We start from the raw sequence: 13,484 nt of genomic DNA on the forward strand, positions 1-13,484 counted from the left end.
AAATCTTGTGGAAATTGTGTGGCATTATAGAGCATTTGCCGCAAGCTAGCAGAATGGAGCTTCTTTGGGGGTAGGGTTATGGTGGTGAGGGTTTGCAGTCTCCTGTCTATAGCTAATCCAAAAATTGTAGGTTTGTGGAGCATTGGTCACCGAACCACCCTGCAGTGTGTCATAGACGCTCTCACACTCTCACTGGAAATGATGAAAACATATTTTAGCCACAAACTCAGCCATGCATGTAAAACATGTACTTTGAGTGTACTGTTGCCTCATGTTGATTAGTTTAAATGTAGTAAATCCAAAAAGTTCATACTAATAACATGAATCACAACTTTACATTTACAAGTAATGTTAAAGGACAGTTATCTGTGAATACATTTGCTACCTTTTACCGGCAAATAAAAGTCTCCAATTTTGTCACTGGACTTTGGTGTAAAAGGATTTAATGGATGGATGGATGGATAGATGGATGGATGGATAGATGGATGGATAGATGGATGATAGATAGATAGATGGATAGATATAACTTTATTAATCCTCAGGAGTCCATTGGGAAAATAGAAATTATCAGCGAATCAAGCATTGCTAGCATATTAATTGCACACTGTACAATATCGTACTAATAAAATTATCATTGTGATACAGTGGGAAAAGAGAGTGGCCAAGTACTGCAGGAAAACTGAGCACAAGGATTGTTTTAAGTATTGATTTACATGGACTGGTTTCAGACTTAAGCTTCAACTTGTGACTTAAATTCATATAATATTAATTTATAATAGTAGTATGGGCCATTTGTGTTTATGTATGTGCAAAAATAAATGGGTTTGGAAGTTGAAAAGGGTGTCAAACATACAGCCCGTGGGCCAAAACCGGCCCGCTTGTTGAATTTTGAAAAAAAAAAAAAAAAAAAAAACAATACACAAACTTTATGTTCAGGAAAGTTTTGTAGAATTATTGTTTATTTAATATGAAGATTTATCTAATGTATGCCTTTGCATTAAAACACAAGGGAAAAAAAATCATGGAGTTATTGTTATTTATAGGTAATCCCAGACCGGGAATGACAAAAACTTTGTTGGTCCCGTAGTGTTCCACAGCCTGTTAACAGCAGAACCAAAATGAGTTTCACACCCCTGCCTTATAGGGACAAACCTGTTTGATAAGCGTAGTGTCGTGACACATAGTCAAACTTACAGTTACAGTTAGAATTTGGTGTGGATTAAATCAAACTACAAGGCCTCCTCATGGCTTTTCAGCCCTAGCTAAGTCCGACCTCTGTTGCTCACGCACCATGCGAACAAATAGTCATTTTGTCAACAGGCTACAAAAATACTGTGTTTCCAAGGAAAATGTGAACAGCTGTGCAGGAGGTAAAGTTCCAGTGTGCTGCAGAGAGAGGGCCTTGAACAAACACCAAAATGGCTGTACATTGTTTTTATTTGTAAAAGTGATTTACATCTATTTGGCGTCCGCGCTGCTTCATCACACACTTTCGATCAAAAACCTCACTTTATAAAATGTACTGTCTCACTATCTGTGATCTTGTTGCTAAAATGCAGATGGATTTCTATGATCTTCCAGATGGTCCAGTCCACTGCCTGCCTGGAATGATAAAAACTTCTCCTGGACCAAAACCAACATGAAGAGGTATTTCCACAGACGTTCCTAGCTTTCCTCTCTGACCTGCACTGTGGCTTCACTATGTGGTAATATTGCCTTTAACTGGTTGTTTTACCACTTGCAAACATTTTATTCTTTGGAACCGACGCTGCACATCTGCTACAAGTTATCCCACTTAGTAGCTGGAAATAGGTTTATGGTTTTATTTTAGCTTTCACCAAAACATGGAAAAAGAGCCGGAGCTAGGCTGCGGCTGCCATTTTGGGTCGATGAAAACGTATTAATTCATTCTAATCAACGAAACCCAAATGAGCTGAAGGGCCACAGCTGGGACCATTGTTTCATTTGAGGGCCAGATATTTCAGGAAAAGTATGTGTAATACTACAGTGATGTTATTCTTAATTGACCAGTTTAATGATTTGAATGAATCAAAAAAAAAAAGAAAAAAGAAAAGATGTTGTTGTTTAAATCTAGTCATGGACCACATGAAGGGGATTCGTGAGCTGGACGTGGCCCCGAGCCAGGTGTTTGAGTCTGTACACACGTTATTTCACTTTCTCTTGTGTTGCTTATGTTTAACTAAAGCCCACCCTAATGAAATTGATGTTTAATACCATACATCATAGCAGATCTCACTAAACCTGACCTAAGGCCTGTTTAGTGAGATCTGCTATGATGCATGGTTTAGGGACAGCGGCTGTGTCTAATAGACCAAAGGCTAAGTTGGAAGAGCAGGAGATGAAGATGCTGAGATCTTCACTGGAAGTTAAGGTGGAGCAGTTTGAAGACGGTATCATGTTACTGTAAAATACTTAGGTATTTCTTGTAGTGGGTAAACATCGACGCATCAAATAGTCAATTCTCCATGGGTATAAATATAAATATAATAATAAATGTAGTCATGTTTTTAGGGGTGTTATATAGGGGGGGGGCAATGTCATTCCATGCCCCAGAATTCTTGGCAGCACCCCTGGATGTAAGAGCACAGGTGGCAAGAGATTGGCAAACACCGCGCCTGCAGAGAGCAGCTAAAAAAAAGAATATGCAGAATGTAATTATTTTCTTTATGACTCATGTTTATTTTTAAGAAAAAAATATGCACATTAGCCCTTTTTAACACACACACTCAGTGACTGAATGACAGCTGCTGCGTTCCCTCCCACTCCTCCAACTCCCAGACAAGAGTTGCAGGAGTTGATCGTGAACGCACCACCACCACCACCATCATCATCATCATCATCAGCGTCCGTTGGCCGAGAGCACAGCTGGAGCAGGAGGCGCGGGGTAGTAACCGCCACAGCCGCAGTCTGAGTCTCACTCCTGGCGGCTTGACAGCTCGCATGAGCCGCTGCGGCTGACGGGATGGAGAACACGAGCCGTGGACGCGGCGCCGCTGCTCGCTTTGCGATCGCGCGGAGCGTGAAGTTCCTGCGCGTCTTTTGACAGAATCCAGGCTCGGTGTGCGGTGCCAAACCGCCGTGTGATGTGTGAACAGACAGTTTTATAGAGACGCGCACTCAACAGCAGCTGTTCAGTGAGATGTTTGATTTCCACGTGGATGCGAGTGAGGTGACTTTTCTCCACGGAGCGTGACTCGGCGCGGAGGAGACCATGCGAACCCGATTTCCAAGCGTTGCTGTTCCCCCTGACCGTGCGCAACGCACCGCCGCCCGCACTCACCGCCACTGACCGCCACCGCGGCGGATCTCAGTCCAGAACCATGTTTATCGTCTGGGTCCCGGTGAGTCTCCTACTTGGCTTCATCATCTCGCAGACGTGGAGCATTCAGATGTCGTGGGACAACTGGAAGGCTGAGCAGCACAACCGAGGAAACGAGCTGCACAAGCCCAGCGGCTCCCAGCCGCACATCGTCTTCATCCTGGTGGACGACCAGGGCTTCCGGGATGTCGGATACCACGGTTCCGAAATCAAAACCCCGGCACTGGACCGACTGGCAGCGCAGGGAGTGAAACTGGAGAACTACTATGTTCAGCCACTCTGCAGCCCCTCCAGAAGCCAGCTAATGACCGGCAGGTAGAGTCACGAGCACCGCTGACACTTCCACCCTCACCTGACCCATCCCCACCGGCGTGCGCGGACGGTTTACACACCCCTGTTAAAAATAACTTTAAATACATGTGTTTTCAATCTTCATTTTCACATAATTCTTCACAATACTTTTTAATTGTCATCTCAGGATGTTGACTGACAGATAGTACTCTAATACAGGGGTCCCCAACCCCCGGGCCGCGGACCAGTACCGGTCCGTTGGTCATATAGTGCTGGGACGCAGTGTGACAACTTTTTTTATTTAAAGATAATCTGGTAATATTTCAAAATAATACGTCCTTTTCAGAACAGAATAAAGTCTAAAAGATGTTTTATTTTGAATTTAATTTAATGATCCTTCAATGCTCAGCGACTTGCTACCGGTCCGTAGCAACAAGTGGTACTGGCTGACCAGTCCTTGGAATAAAAAAGGTTGGGGACCGCTGATTTGTAAACAGTACATTTAAATAAATAATTAGATATATAGATGTTTAAATATATAATTTAATAACACAATTCAGTCTCTATCAAATATACTCGTTTACTTTTGTATTTCATACGTAGCATCTATGATGGAACTGACTGAGATAATATTGTGCGGCAAAATAATTAAAAATTAAGCGTTGAAATTGAGGGTCAAATCTAAAAGTAGCCATTAGCTTTTCCAAATGTGTGCTAATACATGCTCTCCAGCTCAACAATATACATAAAATATGTCTTTTTTTTAAGTAATCTTATTCATCATGCTCACAATATACATAAAATATGTCTTTTTTTTTTTTTACTAATCTTATTCATCATGCGCTCTTTGAACATGTATGTTTTGATGGTGTCACTGTAAAAGGTTGGATGAATGCTGTCGGTTATGTGGAGAAAGCCTTTTTATTGGTCCCTATATCTACTGTAGTAAACACACCATAAACAGCCGTTAGTTGGACAAACAAGGCCCTGCCACATAAACCGTTTCCATATGTGCGACAGCATATGTTGCAGTGTAAACCACTCTTAATAAACTTTATTTACCAGGAAAGACAGCGGGCAGCAGCGGCTGGTAAAGTTCGAGCTTAGTTGTTGCACCTGTGATTGCAAAAAGCTTGATGAGAAGAAATGAACTGGTTCGTTTCATTATACCGTATATGCAGTTGTACAGTCAGAGTGCAAATCAGTGAGTGCACCTGGTGCTGTTCATTTGTCCACATACACTGTACATAATATGAATATCTATCTATCTGTCTATCTGTCTGTCTGTCTGTCCATCCATCCTTCTATTATTTTTCCCCTCAGTCACCTTTTGTTGGCTCCAGCAAAACACTTACAGTACTGTATATTCTAAAGAAATTATAACAGTCGTCTAGTTTCATTGATCCCATAATTGATGTACTCATTATTAAAACCAGGGCCTGTTTAGTTGAAAACAACACTGATGTACTTTCAGGAATTGAAGAAAGAAACACAGAAATGTTTCCTGTAACAGCTGTGTGTCTCTTATTTTCTACTTCACTACAGCAGCCGCTTTGCCAACATCTCGTCCTGTCTCTCACCACCATACGTCTTCTCTACAGTCATTCCTTACACTTAGGTCCAACCACTCTATCCCATTTACGTCTTCCCGTCCTCACAGCTGTAAACTTGAAGACCTTCCCTCCCCCAGCACACTCCATCTTTACCTTTTCTCCCCCCTTATTTGGACACATTTTTGTCCTTGTGCCACAAATCTGTGTTCCTCTTCTCTCCAGTGCAGACGTCCACATCTACAGACTGTCTTTCATTTGCTTCCTCCTCTTCAACGCTTACTACTGTTTCATCTGCAAATGTCACCAGCCGTGAAGACTCCTGCATTTCCTCATCGATTCAGCTGTCCATCATCATTTAGAAACCAGCAGGTGCTTAGAGCCGCAGCCTGTTCAGACCAAACCATAGCAGCACAGTTCCATTCTGGACACCTTTTCACATGCTTTCTCAAGAGCCTAAAAATCCCCAGTGTAGTCAGTTTTGACCTTTGGTACACTTTACTAAGATCACATCTCTCTTACTCCTCGATGGCATGGCGCCAACTGCTCTTTGCTGATTGTAACCTCTCACCTTTGTCTCCTTTCATTAACCCTTCCTCATATTGTAATGGTGTGATTAATCAGCTTTATACCTCTTCAGCCGCCGCAGACCTGTACTGTACATTAAGTTTTATTACATCGGCAACAGTGAAGACAATTTTCCTACAGTCCTACACTCTGTCTGATCTCCTCTTTCAAAGAAGACCAAAGTGATCGGCCGTGGTTGCAGGTGTTTTCATGCTCAACCCAAGTCTTTCAAGCGCACCTTTAAATGTTGGCTGGCTGGTTTTTCAAACCTGTTTCCCACTCACCTGCAGATAATGATGCTAATGCTAATACTCTTCACAAAACACCTAGTTCCTCATTGGAACTGAGTCTTGGACTCCAAAACTACGTGACAAAGTCAAAATCATTTTCATCCATTTTAAAGGTACTCAAACAGTATAGTACATTGCCTGCCTGTCAGAAAGCTGTACTTTGTCGATACAAGTTGACAGTATTACACCCCCTTTTGTAGTTCACTTATACAATGTTTCACATCAGCAGTTTTCCGCCTTGCAGCCTATGCAGCTGTGGGGGGGCATCTTCTTCCGTGCTGCCTCCACCATCTGTTCTACTCCTCAGCCGGGAAAAGCTGGAGCCTTGCTGGGCAACCAGGTTTTCTGGCAGGCGTCCGAGAAAATAATGAGAAAAGTGCTCGACCTCCGGGCTCCACCATTCTCTGTGACGCACTCAAATCTCCCACTGCAGAAACAGAACTCCAAAGTCATCCACGCAGAAGTGTAGGTGTAGATTCAATTATCCAGTCTGGCTTGTGAAGGATGGTTGGCTGCAGAGGAGTGGTGTGTAACTGGATGTGTGTGGTACTGAAAGACACAGTCAGCCTGTGTGCGTCATGTAAATCATTAGCAGTCTACACTGTGTCATCTGGACACTCACTAAATCTTCTTTCAGGTCTTTTAGCGCAAGTACAGATCTGTCAAAAAGGGGAAAAAAATGACAGGCTAGTCCAGTACATCGACGCCTCATATGGGCTCGATAGACTTGGCTGTTTAGACTGCTTTCTATGGCACCCTGCATGCTTAAAATCAGAGGTGTCAAATCAGAGGTGTCAAACTCCTGGCCCGCCAGTCACTTGTGACCCATGAACCCCCAAATTATGCCCGAAACTATATGGCAATAATGAACTTTAAAAACTGATATAAAATCTATTTACTATTTATTACTATTACTATTTATTTACTATTAACCTGCGTTGATGTCCGTCCAATGTAGTTATTTAAAGAGTCCACATCAAAGAAAAAGGAAATGTCATGTATTTGGTAGTACGTTTAAAAAGTTGTCTTCACTTGTATCTGTCCAACACTTGTATTTTGAGGATCTCTTCTTGACTTCACCTGCAGGCTTTCCACTAATAACCTTGGCATCTCATAAATGATTTGTAGGTGTGCTCTAATAAAAAAATGCATGTATGCATATTTGAACTGAAAATGATTCAATGGATGCGTAGAGAAGGTAATGAGTGTAGAACCTGGCACAAGGTCAACAGTTCCTTTCTTTATGTGACCTTTTCTAGGTATACCCTGCAAGATTTTGTGATGAAGTGAAACAGTGGTCGGTGTTTTGGCAACTACACAGACGCACGATCAATGCAAGAGATTAAAAAGAAACATACATCTTTAGTACGTTTTAAATGAGGGCTACCGTGATTTGCGCTACTGTGACTTGAGGGCTACCGTGACTTGCGCTATGGGTCGTTGGTTGAAATCCACCAATTCGTCGACCCCTGCTCTGATTGTGAGGGTCGCGTCAGGAAAGGCATCTGGCATAAAAATGGTGACAAAAAAATCAGAGGTGTCAAACTCCTGGCCCGCCAGTCACTTGTGACCCATGAACCCCCAAATTATGCCCGAAACTATATGGCAATAATGAACTTTAAAAACTGATATAAAATCTATTTACTATTTATTACTATTACTATTTATTTACTATTAACCTGCGTTGATGTCCTTCCATGTAGTTATTTAAAGAGTCCACATCAAAGAAAAAGGAAATGTCATGTATTTGGTAGTACGTTTAAAAAGTTGTCTTCACTTGTATCTGTCCAACACTTGTATTTTGAGGATCTCTTCTTGACTTCACCTGCAGGCTTTCCACTAATAACCTTGGCATCTCATAAATGATTTGTAGGTGTGCTCTAATAAAAAAATGCATGTATGCATATTTGAACTGAAAATGATTCAATGGATGCGTAGAGAAGGTAATGAGTGTAGAACCTGGCACAAGGTCAACAGTTCCTTTCTTTATGTGACCTTTTCTAGGTATACCCTGCAAGATTTTGTGATGTAATGAAACAGTGGTCGGTGTTTTGGCAACTACACAGACGCACAATCAATGCAAGAGAAAAAGAAACATACATCTTTAGTACATTTTAAATGAGGGCTACCGTGACTTGCGCTATGGTTGAAATCCACCAATTCATCGACCCCTGCTATGATTGTGAGGGTCGCGTCAAGAAAGGCATCCGGCATAAAAATGGTGACAATTCACTTTGTGGACTATTGCTGTGAGGACACTCCGGTGAAGGGTAAAAGCCTACAATGCTGTTAGATGCTGAGGATGAAAGTCGTGTTGCGGCCGGGTTTTCTACGACGACTTGAGTATTTTAACACACACAAAAACTCAAATGTGTATCTCTTGGACAAATGTAAGTACAGTGCAGATACTGTATATAGGGATGGGAGTGTGTTGCATCTGTCCTGCAGCTGAGATGAATGTAGCATTTTACCAGCTGTGAATCCATCAACACACTATGCAGCTTTAGTCTTCAGTCAGTTGTTGAAATCCTAATTAGCATTGTCCCTGTTAAACTGCACCAGATTTTTGGATATATTAAGATTTTTGAATCTACGTTATTCACGAACGACCTAGCAGTGTTTGTGGACAGCAATGTTAAAAAGTAAAAGAAATACCCGCTAACTCTCCCGGACGTGGACTTGGACCTGGAGAACACATTTCCACATCCCCTGGGAACCTCATGGCACTAGAAATATTTCAACCTGTCTGACTTTAAGCAGCACTTGCGAGATTGGAGGCCTTAAGTCAGAGCTATGCTTGAAGCTTGAAGCTTTTGTGTCCTGAGGTTGAAGTTTTTGTGTACGTCAACCTCATGACCTTCCTGAGGATCTTTTGCGATTATGAAGAGTGGACTCTTGAGCTAAGGACAGCTGTTTCTTGTTGTGAAGTGCCCTAATTTAAAAATGTTCTATGTGGCATAATGTTTCTGGAACCTCTCCACTATGCTATTGGTCCTTTGTTATTATGTAAACATGCTTTTCGAGTGTCAAAGATGACGAATGACGGTGTTACCTGTCTGGGCAGATCCTGCAGACGAAAGGTACAATTCCTTAAAAAACAAGCTTTTAGCCCTTGCACTTTTCCTCCTGTTTTTTTGACTCCCAGTGTTACAGTTGCGTTCAAAGGTTATGTATTTCATTCTTCTTCTTTTTTTAAAAGTACATTTAGCCTATAAAAGTATCATACCACATCTTTTCTGGTAACTATTGTTAACTCATTGAAAAAACCTGGATGAATCTTAGTTTCATCAACAGTCTTACGTCACTTGGTGCTATCTATTAAACAAAGAAAAGATAAAAGTGTGATTGGGGTCCAAGGGTAATAGGGAGGAGATCAAAGGCTTTTCCATCCCTGAAAACTCTATCCTTTTGTATCACACACCTTTGGCTCTCTGTCTGGTGTAAACCACCTGGTGACCTAGCTTGCTTGTTATTTTTTTTAGCAGCTCCTTTTCTCTCTGCTCTCCTTCCACTAGAACCCCCTCTCCCACTTATTCACACACTTCCCAAATGTCCACACTTATCTCAAACATGTCAGTGCTTCTTGCTAACCCTCTTCTTGGCCCCACTGTATTATCCCAGAGCTCTGGATTGAGTTGTGTGCTGACAAATCAGTCCATTCAACGGAACGGTTTCCGTCTGAATATGTGGAAAAAGGAAATTTCGATGAGGGACATCGTGCTCATCATCTGTGAAATAAAAAAGAAAATGCAGGAGCATAATGGCTAAGGAACAGAAAAAAAGATATTCAGAGATAGGAAGAAGAGCAAATAAAGAGTTTGTCGAAAGGAAGAACCAAGCAAGATGAATGAGTCCCGGGCTGACTTTGATTAAATCCAGAGTGCCGTGTTGGGGCTGCTTATTTGAACCATATGTACGGAAGACGTGGAGCAGAAATACATGCTGAAGGCTTCAGTATGGGCACCATGTCCTTCATAACCTCAGTGCCTGCAGCAGTGGCCATTGCACTTGCCTCGTGGGACTTAAGTTTACCAGAACCTGGGGATTGAAGTTTAATGGCATGTGTTATTCATTAGTCTTGTGGATCAGTGGTAGTGAAAATAAATTTAAAAGATTGTTACCGTGGCGTTCAGGACCAGAATAAAATTTTTACTGGAAAAAAGGTGGATAGCTGATACAGAGATACTTGATCTGAGATTAGGGCATTGGTTCCCAAACCTTCTCTGCTGAGCCTCTCTTTGGTTCATAATAAACTGTAGCTGATACAGAGATACTTGATCTGAGATCAGGGCATTGGTTCCCAAACGTTCTCAAAACAAGACATATTTTGTTTTCAAAATATGTTTTTTGCCAGTCTCTTGTTAAACATTTACAGCATTGAACAACATGCTGCATTATCTTTAATTCATTCATTCGAGCTGTGCCTTTCCCTGCAATGTCACTGTGCCCCCTCTAGGGGGCTTGCCCCCCACTTTGGGAACCTCTGGATTAGAGGATGTCAGATCTAAAGAACTCATAAATCATTCTCAAAAGACACATGGTAGAAGTCCAAAAAAGACAAATCTCACCGGGGTGATAATTTACCGCAGTATTTTACAGTGTCATAAATCCTAGAGGCCTAATAAGTGTCACTCACCTGCCTTAAATCTTGCCAAGTGAAAATCAGTTCCCTCATATGTAAAATCCTTTGCTCTCTTTCCCCTTCAGCTTAGCCATGTTTGACCGATTTGCATTAGAATCACATGCTGCTTACAGCATGACATCCTCATTACACGCCTGTAACCCCTTGGTATGTGAACACCACTGCAGGAGTCTTTAAGGGGTTGAAACTCTTAACACGCACATACGTGTCTTAATAATTTTGCACAGGTAGCTGGTCTCAGTGTTTGTTCTGGTGCTTCACTTGCCAAGTAGTTACGATATCTTTTGCTTTTCTTCTTTCAACCTTGATTCACACACGGTCTCTTATTCATGACTCCATTGCTGTCCTGGCATCTGAGGAGATGTGCATGACTTAGAAATGTAAACAGAGTGAAAGGCAGAAGTGGAAAAACGATCCCTGTGTGGATAGAGTAAATGTTGAGGAGATTGAGGATAATGGAGCGTATTACATCCAGAAGTCATTTTAAAGACACCAATGGACAATTTTACAAGGTTAGATTTACTGTGTGTTTTGCGTGCGGAACCTCAGGACAGATTATAGTGATGGGTTTGTTTTGTTTTTTTTACAAGAGATCAAGTTAATTATGCCTTTGTGGATTTTCCTTTTCAATAAAATGAGGCGTAAACAAACTTTTTTATGACTTTTTTTCCTCTAAAGAAACAATCACCCAGTTTGGTTGCGATGTCATTGTTGATGTAGTTAATCCACCCACAAAAACAACAGACTTCACTTCTTCCTGTCGCTCCGGTCCCTTTCTTTTGTCATTGCATTCAGATCTCATTGCCTAATGACAGGCCAACAATGTATCTTGTATTCCCCCAGTGTTCTTGTTTGTAATTGGTTTTCAGAGCGCTCCCTGTGAAGACCACCAAGTGGCAAGAAAGTCTCATTGCCATTTAAAACCAAGGCTCTTCTCTCTTGGCTCCCATCAGGGCCACTGTGGTCTCTTTCTGTATTCACTGAACCGACCTCAACGAATAGAGGTATCACATTCAAAATTGTGCCATGTTATTATCCAGAGGAGTTTAACGAGGTCCTGGGAACCCGCTTTGTTCCATGGAAATCCCTATTTGCCAAGTTGTAAACATTACAATTTCCTGACATGATTTCAGAGATGTTTTGGGGGCACTGATCCCAAAATGCATTTTCTGTTTTAGGAAAGCGCAATGCAGTGTAGTGGTTTTCTCACCAGAGAATAAACAGCTCTGCCCACAGGTTTTTTCCAGAACTCCTCCACAACTGCAGCTGGCAGTAGATTCGAATGCTGATGAGGTGGATCAGTGGTCAGGGTTTCCCCCCCCGGAAACAGGTCAGTGTTACTGGCAACAGCTAGCCTTTTCACCAGAGAAAAACTGTACTGGGACAGTGTCATGCAATGGACTTAAATCAAAATTTTTATCCTCCGCCCCGTAGTTAGAATGGGTGATTTAAAAGATGTCCTCCCTTTTATCCTTGGTGATATCGTAATTTACTATCTGTTGTAGTATTTACGATCTATTCGAAACCCTTTCTAACATTGCCTTAAAATTAGGAGTGTCTGATATGGACTAAAGACCTAATATCTGATATCGATATCAACCAATACCGAAAACAATTTTTGGGAATGCCCCATTAAAGGCATTCCACAAATGAACAAAGTCTGTACAAAATGCATTTTTAAAGTGTCTTTAACAACAAAGACCTAATATCTGATATCGATATCAACCAATACCGAAAACAATTTTTGGGAATGCCCCATTAAAGGCATTCCACAAATGAACAAAGTCTGTACAAAATGCATTTTTAAAGTGACTTTTTGCCTCTGGGCCAAAGCGCCACTCTGATATGAACTTTTTGCAGATATTTGATTTTGTCCAAAGACCTAATATCTGATATCGATATCAACCAATACCGAAAACAATTTTTGGGAATGCCCCATTAAAGGCATTCCACAAATGAACAAAGTCTGTACAAAATGCATTTTTAAAGTGACTTTAACATATTTGGCGAAACCCAGGCATTGCGTTATCGGCTTTTCATTATCGAAGGAAAAATAACAATAAGGATAATCGATAACAGTTCTTACCAATATTACATAAAAATGCTAATATCAGGTTGAAAAAAGTTCCAGATGTGAGAATAATATCGACCGGCCGATATTATTCTCGCAACCTGCAACCAGGTGGAATGTCACACTTTACACTATAAAACTATTATGAAACATGGGCTGCAATTTCTAAGTACTTTGCAGGCTGATGCTTAATGTACAAGGCTGGAACCCTGCAGTATCTTGTGAATAACTGCAGATCAAAACAAAGAGTTCCAGTTATCTATCCATTTCCTGTTACTAATGCCTCCATGGCTGCAGATGAGTTACAGTAAAAGTCATGTCGGCACTTACAATACTCAATCATTGAAGACTTTTTAAACATATAATGTAGTTAACCTTCGACTGTCTCTGAAAATTCTAGTCCTGTCGTACAAACTTCATCAAACATCCCACAATCTAAAAAAAGGGCAATCGGGGATTTTAGACCTTCAGCCCATATGTAGCAACAGGGTAATGAAAACTACAGAAACTTGTTTTTGTTGTACAAAAACACTGGTTCATTTAATTGCTAACAATTATATTCAAAGTAGCTCTTTATTATTGTGAGGTTAAATGAGCCTCATCAGATATAAAAAGCAGGGAAATATTAAATGGCTTGGTTGAAAGATGATGTCTGCTTGGCTGCGCTACATGTGTGAGTGTGTGTTTGTTTGAGAAGAGACAAGTTCTAAATCAACAAGTTATTGGCTCAAGT

At 41.2% G+C, this 13,484-nt stretch overlaps 1 protein-coding gene across 8 annotated transcripts in view; it reads left to right on the forward strand.

The window, feature by feature from the left end:
• Positions 1-13,484, forward strand: part of arsj (arylsulfatase family, member J) — a 53,859-nt gene that overhangs the window by 35,610 nt on the left and 4,765 nt on the right. For 3 of the 8 annotated variants that reach the window (XM_025057096.1, XM_025057090.1, XM_025057101.1), the window contains 2 exons: positions 1,582-1,647; positions 2,800-3,655. In XM_025057096.1, the coding sequence (XP_024912864.1) occupies positions 3,342-3,655 (314 nt within the window). In that variant the 5' untranslated portion in view covers positions 1,582-1,647; positions 2,800-3,341. The other 5 variants (XM_025057107.1, XM_025057114.1, XM_025057118.1 and 2 more) reach the window with 3 other exon arrangements.

The sequence above is a fragment of the Cynoglossus semilaevis genome, chromosome 1 (assembly GCF_000523025.1).
Source record: "Cynoglossus semilaevis isolate Cse_v1.0 chromosome 1, Cse_v1.0, whole genome shotgun sequence".
NCBI classification, from domain to species: Eukaryota; Metazoa; Chordata; class Actinopteri; order Pleuronectiformes; family Cynoglossidae; genus Cynoglossus; species Cynoglossus semilaevis.